At 35.0% G+C, this 23,040-nt stretch overlaps 1 protein-coding gene across 1 annotated transcript in view; it reads left to right on the top strand.

The window, feature by feature from the left end:
* The window catches only part of tweek (transmembrane protein KIAA1109 homolog tweek), a 1,221,702-nt gene that overhangs the window by 42,414 nt on the left and 1,156,248 nt on the right, over positions 1 to 23,040 (top strand). The window contains 1 exon segment of the mRNA XM_090406645.1: positions 20,063 to 20,333. Coding sequence (XP_090262771.1) covers positions 20,063 to 20,333 — 271 coding nt within the window.

Genomic DNA, 23,040 nt, shown 5'->3' with positions numbered 1-23,040 from the left:
ACTACATGAGGAAGGTTATTCCATAGAACAAAAGCAAATCGAATGAAAGAAGAGAAAGGGAGGTTAGTTTGGCAAGTTTAAAGTTTGACTCTGAATCAATGTTAACACTCAGCTCTTAGCATTCTTACAGGCTTGGAGGAAAGCAGAGATATAATGAAACCATTTTAGAACAACACTATTCATATGAAAGTACCTGTAGAAAAGAAAACATATAAAGCAGAGACAAAACATTGATTAGAATGTAGTTGACATAAGCCTTTGAGTAAGGTGGGGAGGAGAGAGGGGGGGAGAGAGAGAAAAAGAGAAATCACCATTTAACTGGATTGCCCTCTTCTAAATAGTGTCTAGAAATTTTCAGGTTTTTGATTCACCATCCCATTTGTGAGAACTGTATTTTAAAGTTAGAACATATTTGGTATTTGTATGGAATTCACAGCTGGATAGGTGATTATTATTGTCTAACTTAATTAAAAGGAGCAAAGTTTTTTATTTATTTAATTTTTTATTTTTTGGAAGTTTTGGGTGTGATTTATTTCTTCCAGGAAAAGCTACTGATATTTGTCTTTCTAAGAAGAAAAAATCTGATCTTAGTAGGTCTGAGTATTATGAAAAGTAAGGAGAAGCAAATGGTTATCCTTTTCCGTATACAGAAAACCTACCATAACAAGAAGATTTTTAAATGCCACTTCAAACCACCATCTATTACAAAAGATAGGCATAATTAAAACTTAATGAGACATGGCATACAATATATCAAGCATGTCAATTAAAAAAAAATAAAGAACTGCACTACCTGAAACAGAACCTTGCACTTAATGGTTATTATTATTATTATTATTATTATTATTATTGTTCCGGGAAACTCCAAGGAGGTGACAGACTCATCGAGGGAGGCCCTAACATCATGTCTGGAACAACTATTCAATATTCACACAGTATCTATCATATCTTGCCTTGAACTCATTCACGGTCGTAGCACCCACAACAGACTCTGGAAGCTTATTCCACTCATTCACCACTCTCCAAGTAAAAAACCTAGCTCTAACACCCTTGTCAACCACACTCTTGCCCAGCTTCCATGCATGGCCCCTAGTCCTCCCACCACCAGTCATATTTTCAAAAATATCTTCTGGATCAATCTTATAAAAACCCCTCAGTAATTTGAATGTCTCTATCATATCACCCCTCCTTCGCCTATCGTCCAATTTCTGCAACCCACAAATCTTCAACCTATTCTCATAAGGTTCATTTCACAGACCTGCTATCATCTTGGTCACTCGTCTCTGGACCCTCTCCACTTCCTCCCCATCACGAAGAAACCCTGGTGCCCATAACTGGGCACAGAAGTCCAGATGGGGTCTTATCAATGCTCGATACAGAGGAACAACAACTTGTTTGTCTCTGCATGTTAAAGTATATTTTTCATAAGCCAAGTGATTTGGTGAGCTGTTTTTAGTCACTTTTGCAATGTGCCCCCTAAACTTCAACTCCTTATCCACCAGCACTCCCAAATCCCTGGCCTCATCAATCTCCTGGAGTATGGTTCCACCAATGCGATATACTGCTGCTATTCTTTTCACCCCAAAGTGCATAACCTTACACTTTGCCACATTAAACTGACATCCATTTTTCCTAGCCCAGTTCCCCAAACTATCCAAATCATCCTGTAAAATTTTGACATCCTGTGCACTCACAGTTGCTCTACCCAACTTTGCATCATCAGCAAACAAGTGAACACTTCCTCTCAAATCCTTTCCAATATCATTAATGAACAAATTGAAAAGCAGTGGTCCAAGAACAGAGCCAAAGCTTATAAACTCAAGATGATCGAGAAAAATTCTTAGTACATCTCCTGCAACTCCCTTACTTAAACAAGATTTCAAGAATGCAATCACTCTGCCATACATCAGGAATGACACAGACAAAGTGGCTGTGTTGCTTTGTGAGTACAATGTGAGAGTGACTTTTTTACTTTTACAAAAAATCTCGATTTGTACATCCACCAAAACCTTCACATGACCCCCATGAAAAAATTTAATTAGGCTTGATGTGATAGATAATAGTTTGCATTTGTTATGCAATGTAAATGCAAATGCAGGAGTCAGAGCAGAAGATTGGTGCCTAGAGGTGATTTTTTTTTGCTTTCTTTTAGTGATAGAGGTGGAATCATGGGAAGGCTGAAGTTGTACCCATTGACCGTAATAATGAAACACTACTGAGATTAGTGTTTGATCATTAAGCAAGCTTTGTGTATTGGTCCCTTTCAAAAACTGCTTTGGAACTTTTTTTTTTTTTTTTTTTCTTGGGCACATTTGTTTTCAGGACTGAGGTTTAGATAGTGATTTTGTATTTTGAGGTGGGGGGGGGGCAAGGAGTCCTTGCATTCCAGAGAGAAATCAGGTATTCATCAGATCATGTGTTCAGATTAGGAGAGTGAAAACAGTAATTTGATCATGGAAAAGAGAAGTAGCAATTATGGAGATTATCTTACTTGTCACATTTTTGATGCCAAAGGATTCAAGGCAGTTAGTGGCTCAGAGATAGATATTTTGTAGAAAAGGTAGCTTGGCAAGGTTATCTTAGAGGACAAAGAACACAGTCAATATTATGTACTACACTTGGAAGGTGAACTGGTGAAGCAAAGCACAAGAGTGTGTGGCAGTAAGTAAAGCTTTCTTTTTAACACCATTAGATTGGTTATTGTATTTGTTTTTCTCTGATTTTAATTATTACCTTGATATAGGAATCAAAATGTTTACCTTTAATTTTATTCTAATTAAAGATATTTTTATTCTAAAATTGTATTCCATTAAACCCTTAAACTATCTATTCAATTTTTTTGTGAAATCCCCCCCTCAAAAGGTTTCAAACCATTTGCATGTTTAGCCACAAGTGAGCATATTTAAAATATATTTTTTGACCTTTCTTTTGTATTTTCTATATAAAAATGAAAATGATTGTAATAAAAGGAAAAAAAACAACTAATAAGTAGAAATAATAATTGTGAATGTTTTGAGACTGTTAAAAGTGTGAAATATGTTTTGGGAAAATTTGGATGGAGAAAAGGGCAAAGCTAATAACAACGGTAGGTATCTGCTGGTTTTCTGTTCAAGAGACTTGGCTGGTTATCATTAACATCATATTTCAGTATGAAGATATGATGTTAATCATATCTTCATACTGAAACATCACTGAAATAATCATAGAGAGAGAGAGAAGACCCAAGAAAGAAGAAAAGACTCATTGACTATGTTATTGTTAGTGATATCTTCATGATGGTTCAGTATCTGTGAGTATAGAGGAGATTCGAAATTGGATGATCATCAATTAGTTTTAAAATCATCATCAACATCAATTTCCTAATATGTACCCTCAATAGGATGTTCATGTTACTATGACAGAACTACATGATGAAGTTTAAATTATTATTAATCTCCTCTCATCGATATCCCTCCAAATCAATATATTACTTGTAAGCACTACAATATTGTCATATCTAACATTTTGTGCTTCTAAGGCACTTCTGACTGAATCATTTGGTCTTTCTCTGGGCATCTTTCCCACCATCTTGGAATCAAGCACCTGTTTTGCTAACCTTTCCTCACCCATTCTATTTAAGTGGCCATATCACCTTAGATTAGCTCTGAACATTCTTGAATGATAACAGTGTCAAGTTCCTTTCTGATATCTTCATTTTTAATATGATTCTGCCATTGATGCCATCAGATCACTTCCCAAATTTTTCTCAGAACTCTTATATCTGTAATCTCTAGTCTTTGATCAAATGCTTTCTTTCTAATTCAACTTTCAGATTTATAACATAACTGGTTTGAACACTGTCTTGTTTACTGCTAGTTTGGTATTTTGACTAATTTCTCTCTTATTCCGTATAAATTTATCCAGCTGACTCCCCACCATACCAGCTTTGCTTATTCTGTTGTCTGTTTCCAAATTTAAGCCTGCACTTTTAAACCTGCATTTAAATCTTCACTAAAAACTGTGACTAAATAGCTGAAATATTTTACTTGTTCTATAGGATCTCTATTCAGAATGCAGCCGAAGTTTTCAATGTTCCTGTCTATTTTCATAGTTTTGGACTTTTTATTGCTGATTTTCATGTCAAATTCGTTACAGCTGTTATTCACTTTAGAGAATCCTGGAGTCTTGCACTACATTCATCATCTGTGTCAAGAAAGAGGTAAGTTCGACACATCCAATTCTAATATCAAGCTTAATGCTACTTTCTTTCATAATGTGATCTATGTAGCTGATGAATAAGAGTGAAGATAATGTGCATCCTTGTCTTACCCCTATTTTTTCATTAAACCATCTTCATATATTCCCTTCAATTCTAACTGCTGGCTGCCAACTTAAATATAGACTATGTATTTGTATAATATTCTCTGTATCTGTATAATATTCCATTCGCCCCGTATAATTGTAGTGTTTTGAAATACTTTTCTCTGGACACCTTGTCATAAGCCTTTTCCAGAGCTACAAAACTTAAGTACAGATCCTTGTCATATTCCCATGATTTCTCAACTACAGGTAACCCTCGTATAACGCGGTTTCGATATAACGCAGTCTACAAATTGTAGTAACCCTTGTTCAACGTGGTACTGATACAACATGGTTTCGATATCACACAGTCTACAAATTGTAAAAACCCTTTATTTTTTCATATATTTTTTGCCGTGCGACTTAAAAATCAGATTTCATCTTCGTTATATTTGTGTCTACCCATATTGCGCATGTAGTTATAAGTAGCAAATTTATATTAGGGGAAATACCCTTTAGCATGCATGTACATCAGTTGTTTACCTTATAAAGTGTTTATTGTTGAAAATTGTCTTCGTTTTCTGCCAGGAAAGCACATTAAAAATCATAAGTGTGTTAATCTCAAGCTGAGCACTTTATTTTCTGGTGAGTTACATACAATATGTAATGCTTTTTTTATGTGAAAAATTTATTTTTATAGTAATGGCTACAAACTGCAATGAAAGGGAAAAACCAATATTGAAAAGAAAATTCATTTCTCTTGAAGAAAAAATAAAATAAAATCACGAATCGGTTGAAAAATGGAGAAAAACCAGAAGTTGTTTTGAGGAGTTTGAATTTAAATGACTCAACAATTTGAACAATCAAACAAAATGAACATAAAATCCGAGAGAGTGTTTATTGCTGGGTCAACGATAAGTGCTAAGCGCGTTGCTCAATATTCTAATGGAAAAAATGGAGAAATCTCTAATAATTTGGGTATAAGATTGCACTCAAAAGAAAATTCCTTTGGATAGAAATCTTATTAAACAAAAAGCTCTCAAAGTTTATAAACATTTATAATGCAGACCAGGTGTTCGATGCAGATGAATCCGGGTTATATTGGGAAAAAAATGCCAAAACGCACCTTTATTTCGAAAAATGAAAGATCAGCTCCTGGATTCAAATTTTCCAAAGATAGAATCACTCTACTGTTTTGTAGTAATGCATCAGGTGATTACATGACAAAACCAATGTTTATTAACCGATCCTCAAATCCTCGTGCTATAAAAGATTAATATATGCACTTTATTTTATTTTACCTAAAACATTTATGCGTTATGCGCAATAAAGTTTACTTACAATTCGTAATTTTTATAATTTTATACTATGTATTTGATACCTGAATTAAATAAAAATATATTTTTGTTGGATATGTCGTTGTTTATATAATTAAAAAATAAAAAAAAAAATGACTTCGGAACATAACCCTATTTTTTCTATGTCATCTAAGTCTTGCATAACATGGTTTATATAACGCGGCATTTCTATGCAACCTAATATCCACGTTATATGAGGCTTACCTGTATTTGTCATAAATTAAAACTATGTTCTTAATAACCACTGTTTGGCCAAAACCCAGCCTTGTTCTTTTCCAAGTTTCACTTCCGCAATCTTTCTCAACCTCTTTTCATGTATGCTTACATAAATCTTACCTGGAACACTTTGTAAAAAAATTCCTCTGTAATTCTCACATTCAGCTGTATTCCCCCCCTTTTTTTTTTTAGATAGTTGCTATGAGAGCTTTACTCCAGTCATTGGGAATTCGACCTTCTGTCCAGGCCCTTACTTAAGCATTTCTGGTCAAATATCATCTACTCCACCTGCCTTTGCATATTTCAAGTTTTTCATGTTCTTTTCTACCTCATTTATTGATATGCATTCCTCTTGAAAGTTTTTTTACTATGGTTTTAACACTGTTGGGTTCATTAAGCAGTCTTTCAAAGTAATTACTCCAGACCAGCGATTTTCAACCGGTGTGCCGCGAGAGGTCTTCAGGTGTACTCTGAGATTTATGAAAACAAATTAATTAAAAGAAATAATGTCATAATTTGCACATTTATTTATTAGTGTCTGGTCTTCCCTCTTCTTGTGTGTGTAAATCAATCAAAATTATGCCTATTTTTTGCCAGATCATCAAAAAAATTAAAAGAATATATTTTTAGTGTGCTGCAGAATTTTAATAATTAGTCTAGGTGTGCTGTATTATGGAAAAGGTTGAAAATCCCTGTTCCATATCGCTAGGATATCTTATCTTCATTTTTCATGTCACCTTTATCATCTTTGATTCCTTTTACAGTACTCTTTCCTCCATTTTTAAGCTTCTTCAATAGCCTCCAGAACATTTTGCCACCTTCCTGATATTTATTTTCTATATTCCTACCAAAGTCTTCCCATGACTTTTGTTTAGCTACTTTTGCACACAGCTTAGCTATCTTACATTTTTCTCTGTATACTTTTAGAGCATCTGCTGACCTATTTGCTAGGGACTTTTGGTATGCTTTCTTCTTTTCCAGGACTGCTTCTTGAACTTCTTGTGTTATTTTACACACAACTTCATCAGCGTTTGCTACTGAGTTTCCATGGTTTGGTTCTTGTTTTTCAGTTTTTTCATTTACTTAGTTTTAAGTAGGATAAAAATAAACATAATGCTGAAAAAAAATGTAAGAAAGTTTTTTAAAAAAAAATTAAATTCAAGCAGATTTTATTGATGAACTGTAGACTTAACTATACAAATATTATTGAAGAAAAAATGAAAGTTCAAAAACTAGAAATATACTCTGGAGTTTCAGTGACAAACTCTGAAGAAACCATTAATTGATTCAGCTAGGTAGTCAGGTGGCGAAGTTGTTTTGTAAGGATAAAAAAAAAAAATCACAATTCTACAATGGACAAAAGAAATTAAAGAGGCAGTCCTGGAAAAGAAGAGAGCTTATCAAAAGTTCCTGGCAAATTAGCAGATGTGCTGAAATTACAGAGAAAAATATAAGCGAACGAAGCTATGTGCAAAAATAGCAAAACAAAAGTAGACTGTTGAAAAAGCATAGAAATGAAGGAAAGAATATAGTAAAAGAAATCAGAGATGTTTTTTTTTTTTTAATACATGAGAGATTGGATGATCAATCTATAGAACGTTAGTACCATATATGGATAGCGGGTTGGAAAAGGAGTAACTTGTTTACATTTGATTTAAAAGCCTGTATATTGTATTCCTTGGGAAATACATCAGGGGGGAAGACTGTTCCACAGTACAGTAGTAGCAGGGAAGGAGGAAAAGAAACTTGTTCTGTAGGTTTCAAGGTTTATTGTGAAAGGATGTTGGGCAGCAGCTGTACATGTTCCAATGGGCTGCTTAGTACTGAGGGGGAATTATTGATGATATTTCAAATGAACACTTGCTATGGAAATATTTATAAAATACACAAATTGCAGAGACCAAACGTCTCTGTGAAAGCGAGGGGAGTGAGTTGGTAAGAGATGGGTCAATTATCAGTCTAATTGTTCTCCTCTGTATTGTCAAGCATTTTGAGGGAGCTTTTAGGAGCCCGCTACAAATGTGAGAGCAGCCCAGTGCGGAGTTCAGTGTGGTTGGTAAAGAGTCAGTAGCATATAATGCCTGAAGCAGACTCACAGGTGACATGAAAACTGGAACTAAATATATTCTGAATATTTGGATTAATTACTTTGAAAGGCTGTTAAATGAAACAAGTGTAAAGCGGTAGAAAGTATAAGAGGAATGCGAGATGCTCAAATATGGAGATATACTAGCTATACTGGATAATTCAGATGGTCAAATTCTGAATGTTTGGATTAGAGCTCTGATACTTTCCCCATCAGTAAAAATGGGAATAAAACTAAATTACAGAGGAAGTACTCTAGTAGATGTTCCAGGTAAGATTTATGCACGCATATTTGAGAAGAGACTGAGAAGTGAAAGAAAAACTTGTAGAAGAACAAGCTGGATTCAGAATAAATTAGGTTTTTAAGATCAGATTTTCACTTTATGACAAACAGATGAGAAATCATGGAAATATAGCAAGGATCTATTTAAGTTTTGTGGATCTGAAAAAAAAAAAGCATATGACAAGGTTCCAGAAGAAAAGTTAGTACTGAGGGGGAATTATTGATGCTATTTCAGATGAACACTTACCATGGAAATATTTATAAAATACACAAATTGCAGAGACCAAACGTCTCTGTGAAAGCGAGGGGAGTGAGTTGGTAAGAGATGGGTCATTTATCAGTCTAATTGTTCTCCTCTGTATTGTCAAGCATTTTGAGGGAACTTTTAGGAGCCCCGCTACAAATGTGAGAGCAGCCCAATGCGGAGTTCAGTGTGGTTGGTAAAGAGTCGGTAATGTATAATGCCTGAAGCAGACTCACAGGTGACATGAAAACTGGAACTAAATAAAATGCTACAATTATGTGGGGAAAATTATTTCAAGCATTGCATAGTCTATATTTAAGTTAAAGTCAGCAGTTAGAATTGTGAGAAGTGCATGTAGATGGTTAGATGTAAAAATCAGGTGTAAGACAAGAGTGCACACTATTTTCACCCTTATTCATCATCTATATGGATTACATTATGAAAGAAAGCAGCATTAAACCTAATATCATAATTGGAGATATCAAACTTAGCTCTTTGCTTTATGCAGTTTCTGTACTCCTAAACAAATTCAGTTCAAGTCTCCAGAATTCTTTAAAGAGATTGAATTAACAACCATAACAAATTGACTTGAAAAAGACCAAAACTATAACAATGGGCAGGAACTTGGAAAACTTGAAAAAAAGTAAGTTATATTTCAGCTATTTAATTACAATTTTGAGGGAAGATTGCGAATTAAACATGGAAGTAGTTAATGGAATAAGCAAATCTGGTATGGTGGGAAGGCGGTTGAATAAATTTATGTGGAATAAGATCAAAATTAATCAAAATACTATAGTAGTATAAGTGTTCATACCAATTTTAACTTATGGACCTGAGAGTTGGTAGAAGTAATGCAATTAATCAAAGAAGCAAATACCACATATATGAGCATTCTGAAAACAATTATTGGAGTGAACAGATGGTATCAATGGCAGTATCATTATAAAAATTTAGATATTAAGAAGGAGCTTGTCATTGTTAGTTTTGAAGAATGTGTTAACAGCTCTATGGTGGTATACTCACTTAAACAGTGATGTGTGTATGTATGCTTATGTGGAACCAAGATGGCAGGATAAAGACTCAGATGAAGACCATGATCTGGGTGGATTGATATAGTTAGAAGTGCCCTAGAATGGAGAAGTATAAGATATGACAATATTAGAATGTTGACAAGTGATAGACGAATTTTGAAGAAAATTGTTGACAGGAGATTAGTAATAATGTAGCATTGTGCTGTCGTAGTGTTACATTCCTTGAGGATACATTTCAGGAAATTGATGGTGATGATAATTATGATGATTCCTGTTGCAAAAATGATATCTAGATCTGTTATACTAGTTTTAGAGATAATATATCTCATTGGTTTCTTTTCTAAATCCTTAAATAATTCTCTGTGCTGTACTTTCTGCATGAGATATTAAGTTTGATGTTAATTAAAAAACATAAGCTAAGCATATTTTGATATATGAAACAAGGAAGAAGAAAAAAAAACACCACTTGACTTTGATGTGATTAGTGATATCCTCCTAGGATATATCTTAAAGTACAAATTTATGGTGGTTACATTGTCAGTGGGACTGTATCACTATGTAATAGTGTTCAGAGAGTCTGAAATGATTTTTTTACTTTATTTATTCATTTCTTTATATAATTATTTAAATTGTTGATTTGAAATATGGTAGTAGATTGCTTTGTTTATACAGTCTAACTTTTACTAGATGCATACTTTTGTAGGAACTCTATCTAGGAGATGGTAAAGTACTTAATTTTTAATGCAGGAAGGAAATTGTGGAGGAACTGTTTAAAAAGGGAGTGACAAGAATCCTAAGCATAGGCTTCTCATTGACAGAAAGAATTTGGTATTTTATAGATTTACAAAGAAACATTGAGTTGAGTTGGTTGAATGCTGAGGCCAGTATATTATGCTTCTTAAGTTACACTTTTCTGTCTATTGTTGGAAGTTTTTCCACTTGATTATACTATAAATTAAAGATACCAAGAAATTATATACTTGGTTTAATCCTTTATCCAAGTGTAAGCAAACAAGTTTGCGCCTGAACTATTTTCAGGACTGGGGCAACTCATATAAGCTAATGACTTCACATCACTTGCCTTAGTATCCCATAATGCAAAACACATCTCCTTGCAGACATGTATAATGTTATGCATTATGGGAATGGTCACTACCCAGACTAGTTTCTATCTTTATTGAGGTTTCATCAGTGGCAGCCAGATAGTAGCCAGAAAGTATATAATATGTAAAGAGCCAGAAAGTATATAATTTCTTGGTATCTTTAATTTATAGTATAAACAAGTGGAAAAACTTCCAACAACTTTCTCTAATCCAGAGTAATTTATTAATAAGGTGTGACACCTTTTGGCTACTTGTATATGAAAATATGACTTCTGCACTACTTCAACTGTAGTATCTTGGGGCAGAGATGAGGTTAACCCAGTCCTTTTTAGGACTTCCAGGGTAGCGGATAGCAATGCTGTAGCCAATGAAGTTTTTACTGAGGCTCGGCTATTGCCGTTACCCAGCCATGACTAGAGCTTTTTAGCTCAATAACACTCCATCCATACAGATTTACTTCATTCAGATGACGGGATAAAGAATCAAGGACTCAGTCCATCGCCCAGTTCTTATTAGAACTATTAGAACTGTAGTATCTTGGATATAGCTGTCCTTCAGAATGTCAACCTGCAGTACACCCTGGAATCATTGAATGAATTATCATCAGACCACAATCCTGTTCTGCTCCAACTGGGTTATAAGAGGGGACTTCCCCCTTCGCCTCACACCTTCATTCCCTGGGAAAAACTATCCAAAATGCTTCCAAACTACATTGATCCCATCCCTCATATTAATTCCAGGGAAGAAATTGATTCTGCAGTCAACAAACTTACTGATCAAATCAACACAGCCATAGCATCTATCACCTCAAATTCAATTGCTTTGATGCCTAAACGACTACCAGATGACATAATGAACTTAATCAGGGGGAAAAAAATAAAGCAAGAAAAAGATACCACAACACCAGAGCACCCCAAGACAAAAAATATCTCAACAAAATGAACAGTGAGAGATGCACTTAAAGTTCACAGAAACAAACTATGGGAAGACAAATTAGCCTCCATATCACCTGGTGATCAAACCGTCTGGAAGTTCCTGAGAAACATCAAAAACAAATCTCTTCCTCCTCTCAAATCTGACCTGAACATTTTTACACAGATGCAGAAAAAGCTGAAACTATAGCTAAAAATTTAGAAAAACAGTGTAGCCCTTCATACAATAATCTAAATTTCAATCATATTTACAAAGTCCACCACTACGTCAGACACATGTTAAAATGGCCTGATACCTGTACCAGCCAACTCACACCTACTTCCCCAGCTGAAATTTATGATATTATAAAGAACTTAAAGAATAAAAAAGCTCCAGGGCCTGATGGCATATCCAACAAAGTTATTAAACTGCTACCCCGAAAGGCCATCATACATCTTACAACAATAATAAATGCTATGTTCATGTTTAAGTACTTTCCCCTCTGCATGGAAGTTGGCAGGTGTAGTTCCTATATACAAGCCTGGCAAGGATCCTCAAAGTTATCGTCCCATAAGTCTGATTTCTAATTTGGGCAAAATAGCAGAAAAAGCTATCCTTTCCAGAATTCAACTTTCAGTAAAAAAATTAAACATCCTTCCTTCAGAACAGTTTGGTTTTCGCCAGTTTCACAGTACCACCCAACAAATTCATAGACTAATTGAATTCATTACCACAAGTTACAATTGGCACCAATACACCAGAGCAGTTTTTCTTGACTTAGAAAAGGCGTTCGACAAATTATGGCACTTTGGACTACTATACAAGTTGATTTTAGCTGGCATTCCATTAGATCTAGTCCAAATTATAAAGTCATTTCTTAGTGACAGACGAATGCAAGTCAAACTAAATGATATATTATCTACCCAGTGACGCATCTTGGCAGGAGTGCCTCAAGGGTCCCTACTGGTACCGATACTTTTCACGATTTACATGGCGGACATTCCGCACAATCCAATGTCATCCATCATTGCCCTATACACAGACGACACAGCTATACTAACCAGATCTATTAAACTGCACCTTGTCACCAAGAAACTGCAAGTAAACCTGCAGAGATTAGAGCACTGGTTCTCGGAATGGAGATTGCAAGTAAACCCTCAGAAGAGTATCGCCATGCTCTTCACTAAAAACTCAATATCTCCCAAAGATGATCTCTTCCTATTTAATATCAAGATTCTCTGGAAAGCAGAAGCCAAATATCTGGGTGTACTGCTGGACAGAAAAAAAACTAACCTTCGGTCCACATATAAAAGTCTCATGTACAAAAGCATCAAGAGTCATTGCACAGCTTTACCCTCTTATCAATAGGAATAGCAAGCTAGATACCAAAATAAAACTGCTCCTTTATCAGTTGATGATTCGACCCATTATTACTTATGCGTTTCCCAGCCTGGAGCCACACCTCAAGTACAAATATCCTCAAACTACAGAGAGTGCAAAACAAATGTCTCTGCATGATCTTAAACACACCATGGTATATCAGAAATGTCCAACTCCACCGGGATACAAATATCCCCTACATCTACTCTTTCCTGCAGTCTTCAGCAGTAAAGTTCTTCTCAGCATCCTCTTCACATCCAAATGAATTAGTGCAACAAGCAGCAAATTATGATGAAACAGACTTCTCCAAATATAGGAGACCCAAGGCCATCCTACTTCCAAATGAAGATCTTTAAATCGCACCCACTCAGGCAGAGCACTTAGCTCATAAACTTTTCCTCACACAGCAACCTTATCAGATAGAAGGGATTATAAAAGCATTTTGCTTCACCTTTATAGTCAGCAACGTCTTGCGTAGTATCACCTCTGGATCTGGTTTCCACTGATGAGTCTGGTCTGGGTAGTGACCTTCCCATAATGCATAGAGCATTATAAGTCTGCAAGCTGATGTGCTTTGCATTATGGGATACTAAGGCAAGTGATGAGAAGTCATTAGCTTCTTTATACAAGTTGCCACAGTCCTGAAAATAGTTCAGGCTCAAACTTGTTTGCTTACACTTGGATAAAGGATTAAACCAAGTATATGATTTCTTGGTATCTTTAATTTAATTTATTTCTCTGTCTAGTTCATTCAATTTCACTGGAGAAAGGAAATTGAGGGAGGGGAAGCCTCGCAACCTTTTCAACATAAAGTTTACCTTCTTTATGCTAAAAAAACAACCTTATAAAGGTTCCTCACATATTGAGAGGATTAAAATCGAACGCTTTGCAACTATAAAGTTGTCATTACCGTCTGTCTTGTGGAGATATTAGAAAAGAATAAGTATGGGAATTATGATACAAGAGAATATGAGTATTAATAAGAACAATATTTCAATAACAGAACTCCATGGTGGACACATGAAGTTAAAGAGGCAGTGAAGGAAAAGAAGAAAGCATATCAAAATTCCTAGCAAATAAGTCAGCTTGTGCTCTTAGAGAATACAGAGACAAATGTAAGAAAGCTAAACACTGTATAAAACTAACTAAACAAAAGTCATGGGAAGACTTTGGTAAGAAAATATCAAGAAGGTGGCAAGATACTCTGGAGGTTGTTGAAGAAGCTCAGAAATGGAGGAAAGAGTGCTGTAAAAGAAAGAGATGGTAAAGGTGACATGAAAACTGGAGAAAACGATATCCTTGTATAGAGTAGTTACTTCGAAAAATTGCTAAATGAAACAATAAGTTACAGCTTGTGCTCTTAGAAAATACAGAGACAAATGTAAGAAAGCTAAACACTGTGTAAAACTAACTAAACAAAAGTCATAGCACAGTGGTAAAAAACACTGACTGGGCATGCAATCAGGAATACCTATCCATGTTTGAAGTAGAAGAACTCATGAAAAGCCTGAAATGTGGAAAGGTAGCTGGTGTAGATGATATTCGACCAGAAATGCTCAAGTATGGAGGTATAAAAGCCTTACAGTGGCTGCACTTCATAGTTCAGAAGGCGTATACAGAGGGACGAATTCCAGATGATTGGAGTAGAGCTCTCATAGTACCCATATATAAAAAGGGAAATAAAACTGAATGTGGGAATTACAGAGGCATTTCATTACTGAGTGTTACTGGTAAGATATATGCAAGTATACTTGATAAACCATTGAGAAGGATTGTGGAAAAAAAGCTTGGTGAAGAACAAGCTGGATTCAGGCCAAATAGAGGCTGTCAGGATCAGATATTCACTTTACGACAAATAGTTGAAAAGTCATGGGAATATAACGAAGATCTGTATTTAAGTTTTGTAGATCTGACAAAGACATATGACAAGGTGCCAAGAGAGAAGCTATTCAAAATGCTACAGTTATATGGTGTCAGTGGGGCATTATATCAAGCAATACTTAATCTTTATTTGAGCTGTAAGTCAGCAGTTAGAATTGAAGGAAGTACAAGAAGATGGTTTAATGTTAAATCTGGTGTGAGACAAGGATGTACATTATCCCCTCTGTTGTTCATTATCTATATGGATCACATTATGAAGGAAAGTGGTATTAAACCTGATATCAAAATTGAATCTTTGTTTTATGTGGATGATGTTATACTTCTAAATAAATCCACTACAAGTCTGCAAGATTCCCTGACAAAATTGAATAACTGTTGTAATAGATATGGTATGAAGGTCAGCATTAAAAAGCCTAAGAAAATGAAAATAGGTAGAATCATTGAAAATATCAACTGCATCGTGAATGGAGAACTTATAGAACAATTAAAACATTTCAGCTACTTAGGCACGATTTTTAGTGAAGATGGTAAGTTAAATATGGAAATAGACAACAGAATCAACAAAGCTGGTATGGTAGGAAGTCAACTGAATAAATTTATATGGAATAAGAGAGAAATTAGCCAAAACACTAAATTGCTGTATACAAGACAGTGTTCAAACCAATTTTAACTTATGGATCTGAGAGCTGGGTTAGAAGTAAAACACTTGACCAAAGACTAGAGACCGCAAATATGAGAGTCCTGAGAAAGATTAGGGGCATGAACAGATGGCATCAATGGCAATATCATATTAAGAATGAGGATATTAGGAAAGAACTTGATATTGTCAGCATCCAGGAATGCATTAGCAGGGCTAATCTCAGATGGTATGGTCACTTAAACAGAATAGGCGAGGAAAGATTAGCAAAACAAGTGTTCTCTGCCAGGTTGGCAGGAAAAAGACCCAGAGGAAGACCAAGATATAGGTGGATTGATACGGTACAAAGTGCCTTAGATGATAGAAATATAAGATCTGATAATGTTGGAGTCTTGACAAATAACAGACTGATTTGGAGGAAAATTGTAGATAGGAAGTTAGTAATGATGTAATTTTTCATGTAGTACTATCATATCCTGTACACCCCTTGAGGGTATTGTTGGATCTGGAATGGAGAACTTTTGAAAGGAAATTATTCATTCAGGATTTAACATGTTAAATCTAACAACATAAGGAGATACTTGCACTCTAGCAGAAAACAAAAACAATTGTTTGCTATATTATTATTATTATTTGACACCTCCAGGGAGTCCAAAGACTCAACAGAGTGTGCCAACAGCATCGAACGATTGGTCCCCTTCCAGCTACTAACCTGTGAGAATATATATTCCTTATATGTAATTTACTAAGATTTATTGCTGTCTAACCAGTAATCAAAATAGAGAAATAATATCAGAATACAGAATTTGTATAAGAAAATTATTAGTTTCATTAGGGTATCTAGTATGCTGTAAATCACTAGACAAGTTGTAAGTAGCAGTCCAAAGGGCGCATGCAAGCCCTACAAGTTGAGCGTAGGGCCGGAGGCAATGTCATATGCGGAAGGTGACGTTAGTACACTTTCCACAAAAACAGCACTCCAAGAGCAAAGGGAGAGTAAGGGATCAACTAGGGGGCATGAACGAAAAGAGTTGTGTGGAAAATACGCAGCGAAAAAGAGTTCGCACAAAGTGGGAATATAAGGTGATGCGTGCCATTTTACAGGACTTTTTTTTGGCTGTTCTTCTCGTGGGATCCTTTGGCTAGTGGTTCGAGAGAGACGTGCGTTGCTGCAGTAATGTCGGACAGCGGGCCTTTTCCTGGAGATGCTTGAGAGATTCCACGCAGAGCTAATTGTGAGATATCGGCCTCTGCATAATCGAGCCCTTGCTGAATGTCCCATCGGAAGGACAGGAGAAAGTTTCCTTAGATGTAGTAACAAACACGTGCATGTTCGGTAGCAGTTCAAGTACAGCGTAGCCCCAACGCCAGGCGCAGAGACAGTCTAATCGGACAGCTACCAAACCCTACACGTGGAAGCGACCTGATATCTGGAAAAGAGTCGGTAAAGTAGAAAATTTTATTATATGTTTCAGTTGTGTTAGAGGAAAGAAAATCATATGTAATAGAAGAATGTGGACAATTTACTAGAGAACCTTAGTGAGAATTCTTATTTGGAGTAGCTAGCTTCCGTTAATCAAAATTGTCTGGAAGCGATTACATATATGAGTGTGAATTTGAGAAGTGAATCTGATATTGCCGAAAGCATTTACCGTATATTATATACCGTGTATAATGCAAAAAATTTATGGTAAAAAATACTACTTAAAGTTAGCTGTTCACATTATTAGACTTGCACCCACAATATATACTACCTAATGCCTATGCAACCAAATCTACTTCACCCACGTGCATTTGGCGACTGAGCGCGCATCGTATTTGTGCAGAAAGCCAATAATGTAATAGTGCTAATATCCTGCCCTCTTGGCAGGATATTAGCACAGTTATATCGGTTTAACCACAGTTCATTTTAAATATTATTCGTTAAACAAACCTAGCCTGAAAATGAGCCAATAGAAATGTAAATGTTCATCTTTTGAAGCAGGATTTAAATTGCGTGTCATGCAGTTTGCAGAAGAACGTGATAACAGTGTTGCTATGAGAGAATTTGGTATAGCAGAGAGTAATATTAGACTTTGGCATAAGCAAAAAGACAGTCTTGAAAAAATCCCCAAAATGAAACATGCCCATCGTGGAGATGTAGCATCCTTTGCAGAACTCGAAGAAGAGCTAAATGAATGGATTTTGACGCAACGTCAGGATGGCATTATAGTAACAAGAAATGCAATTCGTTTTCGAGCTCTACAACTCAAGAATGGTAAATTCAAGGACACACTAGGTATTTCATCTTTTCTTGCTTTGCCTTGGTGGTGCAACAGATTTATGGAACACAAAGCATTAACATTACGACACCGAACGAAAATTGCGCAGAAGTTACCAAAGCAGCTTGAAGAAAAAGTGGAGTCCTTCCATAAATTTATCATAAAATTACGGAAGTGTCACAAATATGAACTTTCCCAAATAGGCAATATGGATGAGACGCCCATGTACTTTGATATGCCTGAATTGAACAGTAAAATCAGTTGGTGAAAAGAGTGTCCTCATAAAAACAACGGGACATGAAAAAAACGCATTTTAGCGTTGTTCTAGCATGCATGGCAGACAGAACCAAATTAAAGCCAACAGTGATATTTAAAAGGAAGAAAATTCCGAAGCATATGAAATTTCCACAAGGTGTCATTGTTCGTGCCAATCAGAAAGGTTGGATGGATGAAGAAGGTGTACAATTGTGGCAGGATCAAGTATGGAACATATGTCCAGGCAGCTTGTTACGTCAACAAAGTATTATAGTCTGGGATATGTTCCGGGTGCATTTAACGGAAGCAAGCAAAGAGAAAGCATGTGAGCCACGTACAGGCCTAGCAGTCATTCTGGGTGGTCTAACTTCTGTTTTCCAGCTGCTTGGTGTCAGCTTGATTAAGCTGCTTAAAGATCACTTACGTGAAAAATGGAGAGAATGGATATCATCTGGTTTGGTGAAGATGACAAAGGGTGGGAATTTTCAGAAGCCTGAGATTACCCTAGTCACCAGCTGGGTTAAAGAAGCTTGGGATTCAATACCATCTGAAATGATTCAATGCTCATTTCTTAAATGTGGAATAAGTAATTCAATGGATGGATCCGAAGATGATGTCATATACAAAAGCGAGGATGACGCACAACAAAATGGAGAGCATGATGACGATGACGACAACTGCTATACTGATGACGCAATGCCTACAGATGAATTTATAAATGAAATGTTTGATGACTCAAAAGATGAAGAAGAATTTAAAGAATTTTGACATTTTGTTTTAAAATAAATATTTCTTTCATTAATTCGTATTGTATTATTTATAATGTTATGGAACAAGATTAACAGATCGCATTATACGTGGAAATGGCATTTTAGGGCTACTTTTCAAACAAAATTTCTAGTTCGCATTATACACGAAAATATACAGTAATTGAATGTCATTAGAATGTATAATGTGTAACTAATGAGTAACTTGTGGAAAAGGATTATAGTTTATGTTGTAATGTATTTCATTTACCTTATCTAGTTTTGTTTAGCATTTTCCTGAACTAACTTAGTATGATTTGACTTAACTTAGTATGTACTGATTTTCTTAGCATGAATTTATTTGGTATGAAATTGAGATCATTGAATATATGATACATCATAGTTGTAAATGTCTTGACATCCCAATCACTTATACCTGAGTTTTGCCTGATTACGAGATCAAATTACCACTTATAAAATTGAACCTAGGCGGGAAGGAAATAGAAAGTGTATAGAGATGATTACAGGTCACGACTGCTAACTAAAATCTATATGGGTGTAACAAAGTATTTATTAATGTGTATATGCCTAAAGTTTTAGAAAGTCTCCCTGAGTAAGAGTCCTTTCTATTATAGGATACAGGCTGGCACAGCTTAAAATATAAATTTGCCTGTATCCGAAAAGGAGACAACCCAAGTTAGAAATTTCTTAGGTCCGAATGCAGAATAGATAATAGCGATTATAGAGATAATAAAGGTTAGAAAATAGGAGAAAGCAACAACGTAACAGTATATATCAGGAATTTGATGATGATGATGATATTTCAATAATAACAAAAATCAGAGAAAAACAGTTACAGTAGTGTGAACATGTGTACAGAATGCCTACTAACAGGTTTCTGCAAATTCTCCAAAATAGAAAAGTAGAAGGAAATTAACCACCAGAAGACCTAGAAGCGAATGGATAGAAAACATAAAGAGTATAAGTGGTCTGAACTCTTATGGAAGTTTAAATAATTTGGCTGCCAATAGATTGGACTGGAAAGTTATTGTTCCTGATAGCCTCAACCCACATTAGGCAGATGAAGATGATGATGAATAAGAACAACTACAACAGAAATGAATAGGAGGTGATTGCTGTTAACTTTCCTTCCTACCTATTACTACTCAACAGTTGTCTATAAATTCATTACCTGCATCTTATACTCCTCAGATTACTCAGTAGTTACATATTCTTTGAAAGGTAACTTATGGAAGCCTTAATCATACGAAATCCTTATTATTAATGCTATTTTTAAAATTTTATTTCATCATAACATGAAACAATTTTTCATTAACATACTGGTATTTATTTTGGATTTTAATATTATATAATCATTCTTATCTTTTTAAGGGACGTTTGGCATTTGGCAACCGTCTACTGCCAACAACACTCACAATTAATTTTGAAGAAGCACATATTGTGTATACAACCAAACCAGCTTGTTCTCGTCTAGATCAGTTTACACATATTGGTAAGTGTAAAGCTGAAAACTTCAAAGTGATTCTAGCTCCTAGTCCAAAATATGCTGGTTTATCCGATGAACCACCCCGCTTTATGGGTGAAGGATTTGTTGTTCTTCAGTCAAACCTTGTGGACTTATATTACTATCAGGATGAACCAGGTTGGTAATAAATATTTTAATTTTTTATAGTAATATTGTTTTCTAGCGATCACAGGTATCCATGATATTTCATTACTAGTTTACTATTAACTGTTCAAATTAGTCTATCCATCTAATCTCTGCTTTATTCTGTTCATGGTCTTCATCTTTTACTACTCTTTTACCCGTTTTGCATATCATTCATGCCCTGTTTTTTTTTTTTATATTTCCATCTGTGAAAAGTTGTAAGAATTGGACTTGAATACTGCCCTAGAGAGCAAAAATGATGGGCAGATAATGATAGTAGTAATGATGAATTTAGATTTGCTCTACACACACATTCTTGAATATTATAATGTTAAATCATTAGTATTATATCTTTTGTTTTTAATATGGTTCTGGCATTTCTGGCATCTAGTCATTCTCCTAATTTTCTTTAGACTATCTTCCTACCTATGTGTTCAAGTTTTGATCTTCTATGTTATCACTAATCCAGCTGTTAGATTCATGTTTGTTTAAATAGGTTCAATGCTTTGCTCACAAGTATATACTTGTGGGCAAAGTATATACTTTGCCCACAAGTATATACCAAGCATATACCACAAGTATATACAAAGAAATGCCAGAACAAGTATATACTTGTTCTGGCATTTCTGGCATCTAGTCATTCTCCTAATTTTCTTTAGACTATCTTCCTACCTATGTGTTCAAGTTTTGATCTTCTATGTTATCACTAATCCAGCTGTTAGATTCATGTTTGTTTAAATAGGTTCAATGCTTTGCTCACAAGTATATACTTGTCATTAGAACATTATCTGAAATGTGTGAACTAGTCTGAAGTGGAAAAAAAAAAGAAAAAGAGAAAAGAAAAATGCATTTTTAAAATCATGATCAAACAGACTTCACTATAATTCTTATTAAATGGTTCTAACAAAAAGATCACAATATTGTGACTTTCAAGGTAAGTAACATAAAAGAGATACCAACTATACTAAGAATAACTTTGTCAAATATGCAACAATTAAAAAACATGTGAGCATTTTAGTTTAGCATCTTGGCTGATTTGTCTTGTTTTATATAAATTTATTCTGCTGGCTCATCTTTACTTATTTTATATTCATACTTAGTATTTCATATTTGTCATCTTCAATAAAACTTGTGCAGATGCTATTTAGAATACTGTTAATGTTTTCCTGCTTCTTTTCATATTTTGACTTTTTTTTTTTTTTTTTTGGTTAATTTTCATACTACTTTGGCACAGTAATTATTCAGCTTGGTTAGACTCTTCAGGCAATTTTTTAAGAGAATGATATGTGCATGGAATAAAGAATTATGCTTGAAATTTTTTATTTGAACATAAGCTTTAATTCACAATGCCATTAATAATGTTTTTATGTGGCTCTCACCTGAAAAGGTTTATTTGTATACTTTCATACTTTGTATACATTCATACTGTGGATATTGCATTATGGGAATTCTAGTGGAAAGGCTTAGGGAGATACTGAGACAAGGAGTGATGAGAGCTTGGTCCACCTTTGCTACGAGTTGCCTCAGTTCTGAACTACTTCGGGTGCAAACTTTATTTGCCTACACTTGGGTAAAGGATTAAACTAAATTTATTATAGTCTAACCAAGTGGAAAATAAACTTCCACCATCTCTCTTATATAAATCCATTCTTTCCTCTGACTTTATCTACTCATCCCAAAACTCACAGCCATTCCATCTACACTGCCAATGCATGCATTGTTTGAAATCATAGCTTTTCTATTCAGCACTGTCATATCTTGCTAACAGACTAATGGTTTTCACTTTCTCAATCTTTGGTCTCTCACTTCTTCCAGCAGTCCTTTCTTGCACTATATTTAATGCTGGTTAAATTGTTTGATAGTCCAACACTTGTTTTTCAATTTCATTCATTAAATTTCACTTTTTGCTCTTGGATAACTCGAGGTAGCAACACAGTCATCAACGGACTGTTTTATAATCGAATCACCATATCATTAACATCCTTTTTATATTCCTTAATTACCTGATTATCATTTCTGAATAATAATATCTTATCCACTTCTCTTTTTTTCAACTTTTTTTTCTAATTCCCATATATTCTGTCTAATAATTTCTTTTGTCTTGTGTTTACAAAAGTCAATTCATTTTTAATATCCTAATTAGTTTCTGCATTGGCATGTTTCCATCCAGGAGCAGGCCTTCTTGTTCTGAACTTCACTGTTCAGGTTAGCATTTGTTTTTTGTTGCTGCTCTACTGTTCTCCTGAAATAAATCAACATCTCTGGCAATATTTCTGTTTTTCTTCTCTGCTGTTTAGGTCTCTGAAAAGAAAGCTTTTTTATCAGTTCTTTTTCTAATGACTCAGAAAGTTCTCTCTTTTTGGAACCTGCCTTGGAATTATAGGCACAAATAAGTTTGTACAATTTATTGTTCAGTCAGTTGACATTGCCCAGTCTTATTGGTCTTAGGCTTTTTTTTTTGATGTGCTTGTGCTTGAGAAATTTCAAGAACATAAACTATAATAATTATTATTCCCATTTCCCATTTTCCCTTGCATTTTAGGCTCTATGGTCTGTCATGGGCCAAGTAACATAGCTTCTTTCAAACCTAAGTAATGTTTTAATAGGATGGTTAGTCCTGCCTCCATAGTATATTATGAATGTCAGTTGTATATGTTCTGGCTGGTTTGCCCATTTTTGTGGTAGGGAAAATGCTGTCTCT

Source organism: Typopeltis vanoorti, chromosome 16 (genome assembly GCF_054136105.1).
Source record: "Typopeltis vanoorti isolate ZY-2024b chromosome 16, IOZ_Tvanoo_1.0, whole genome shotgun sequence".
NCBI classification, from domain to species: Eukaryota; Metazoa; Arthropoda; class Arachnida; order Uropygi; family Thelyphonidae; genus Typopeltis; species Typopeltis vanoorti.
This window is presented reverse-complemented; position numbering and strand designations above follow the sequence as displayed.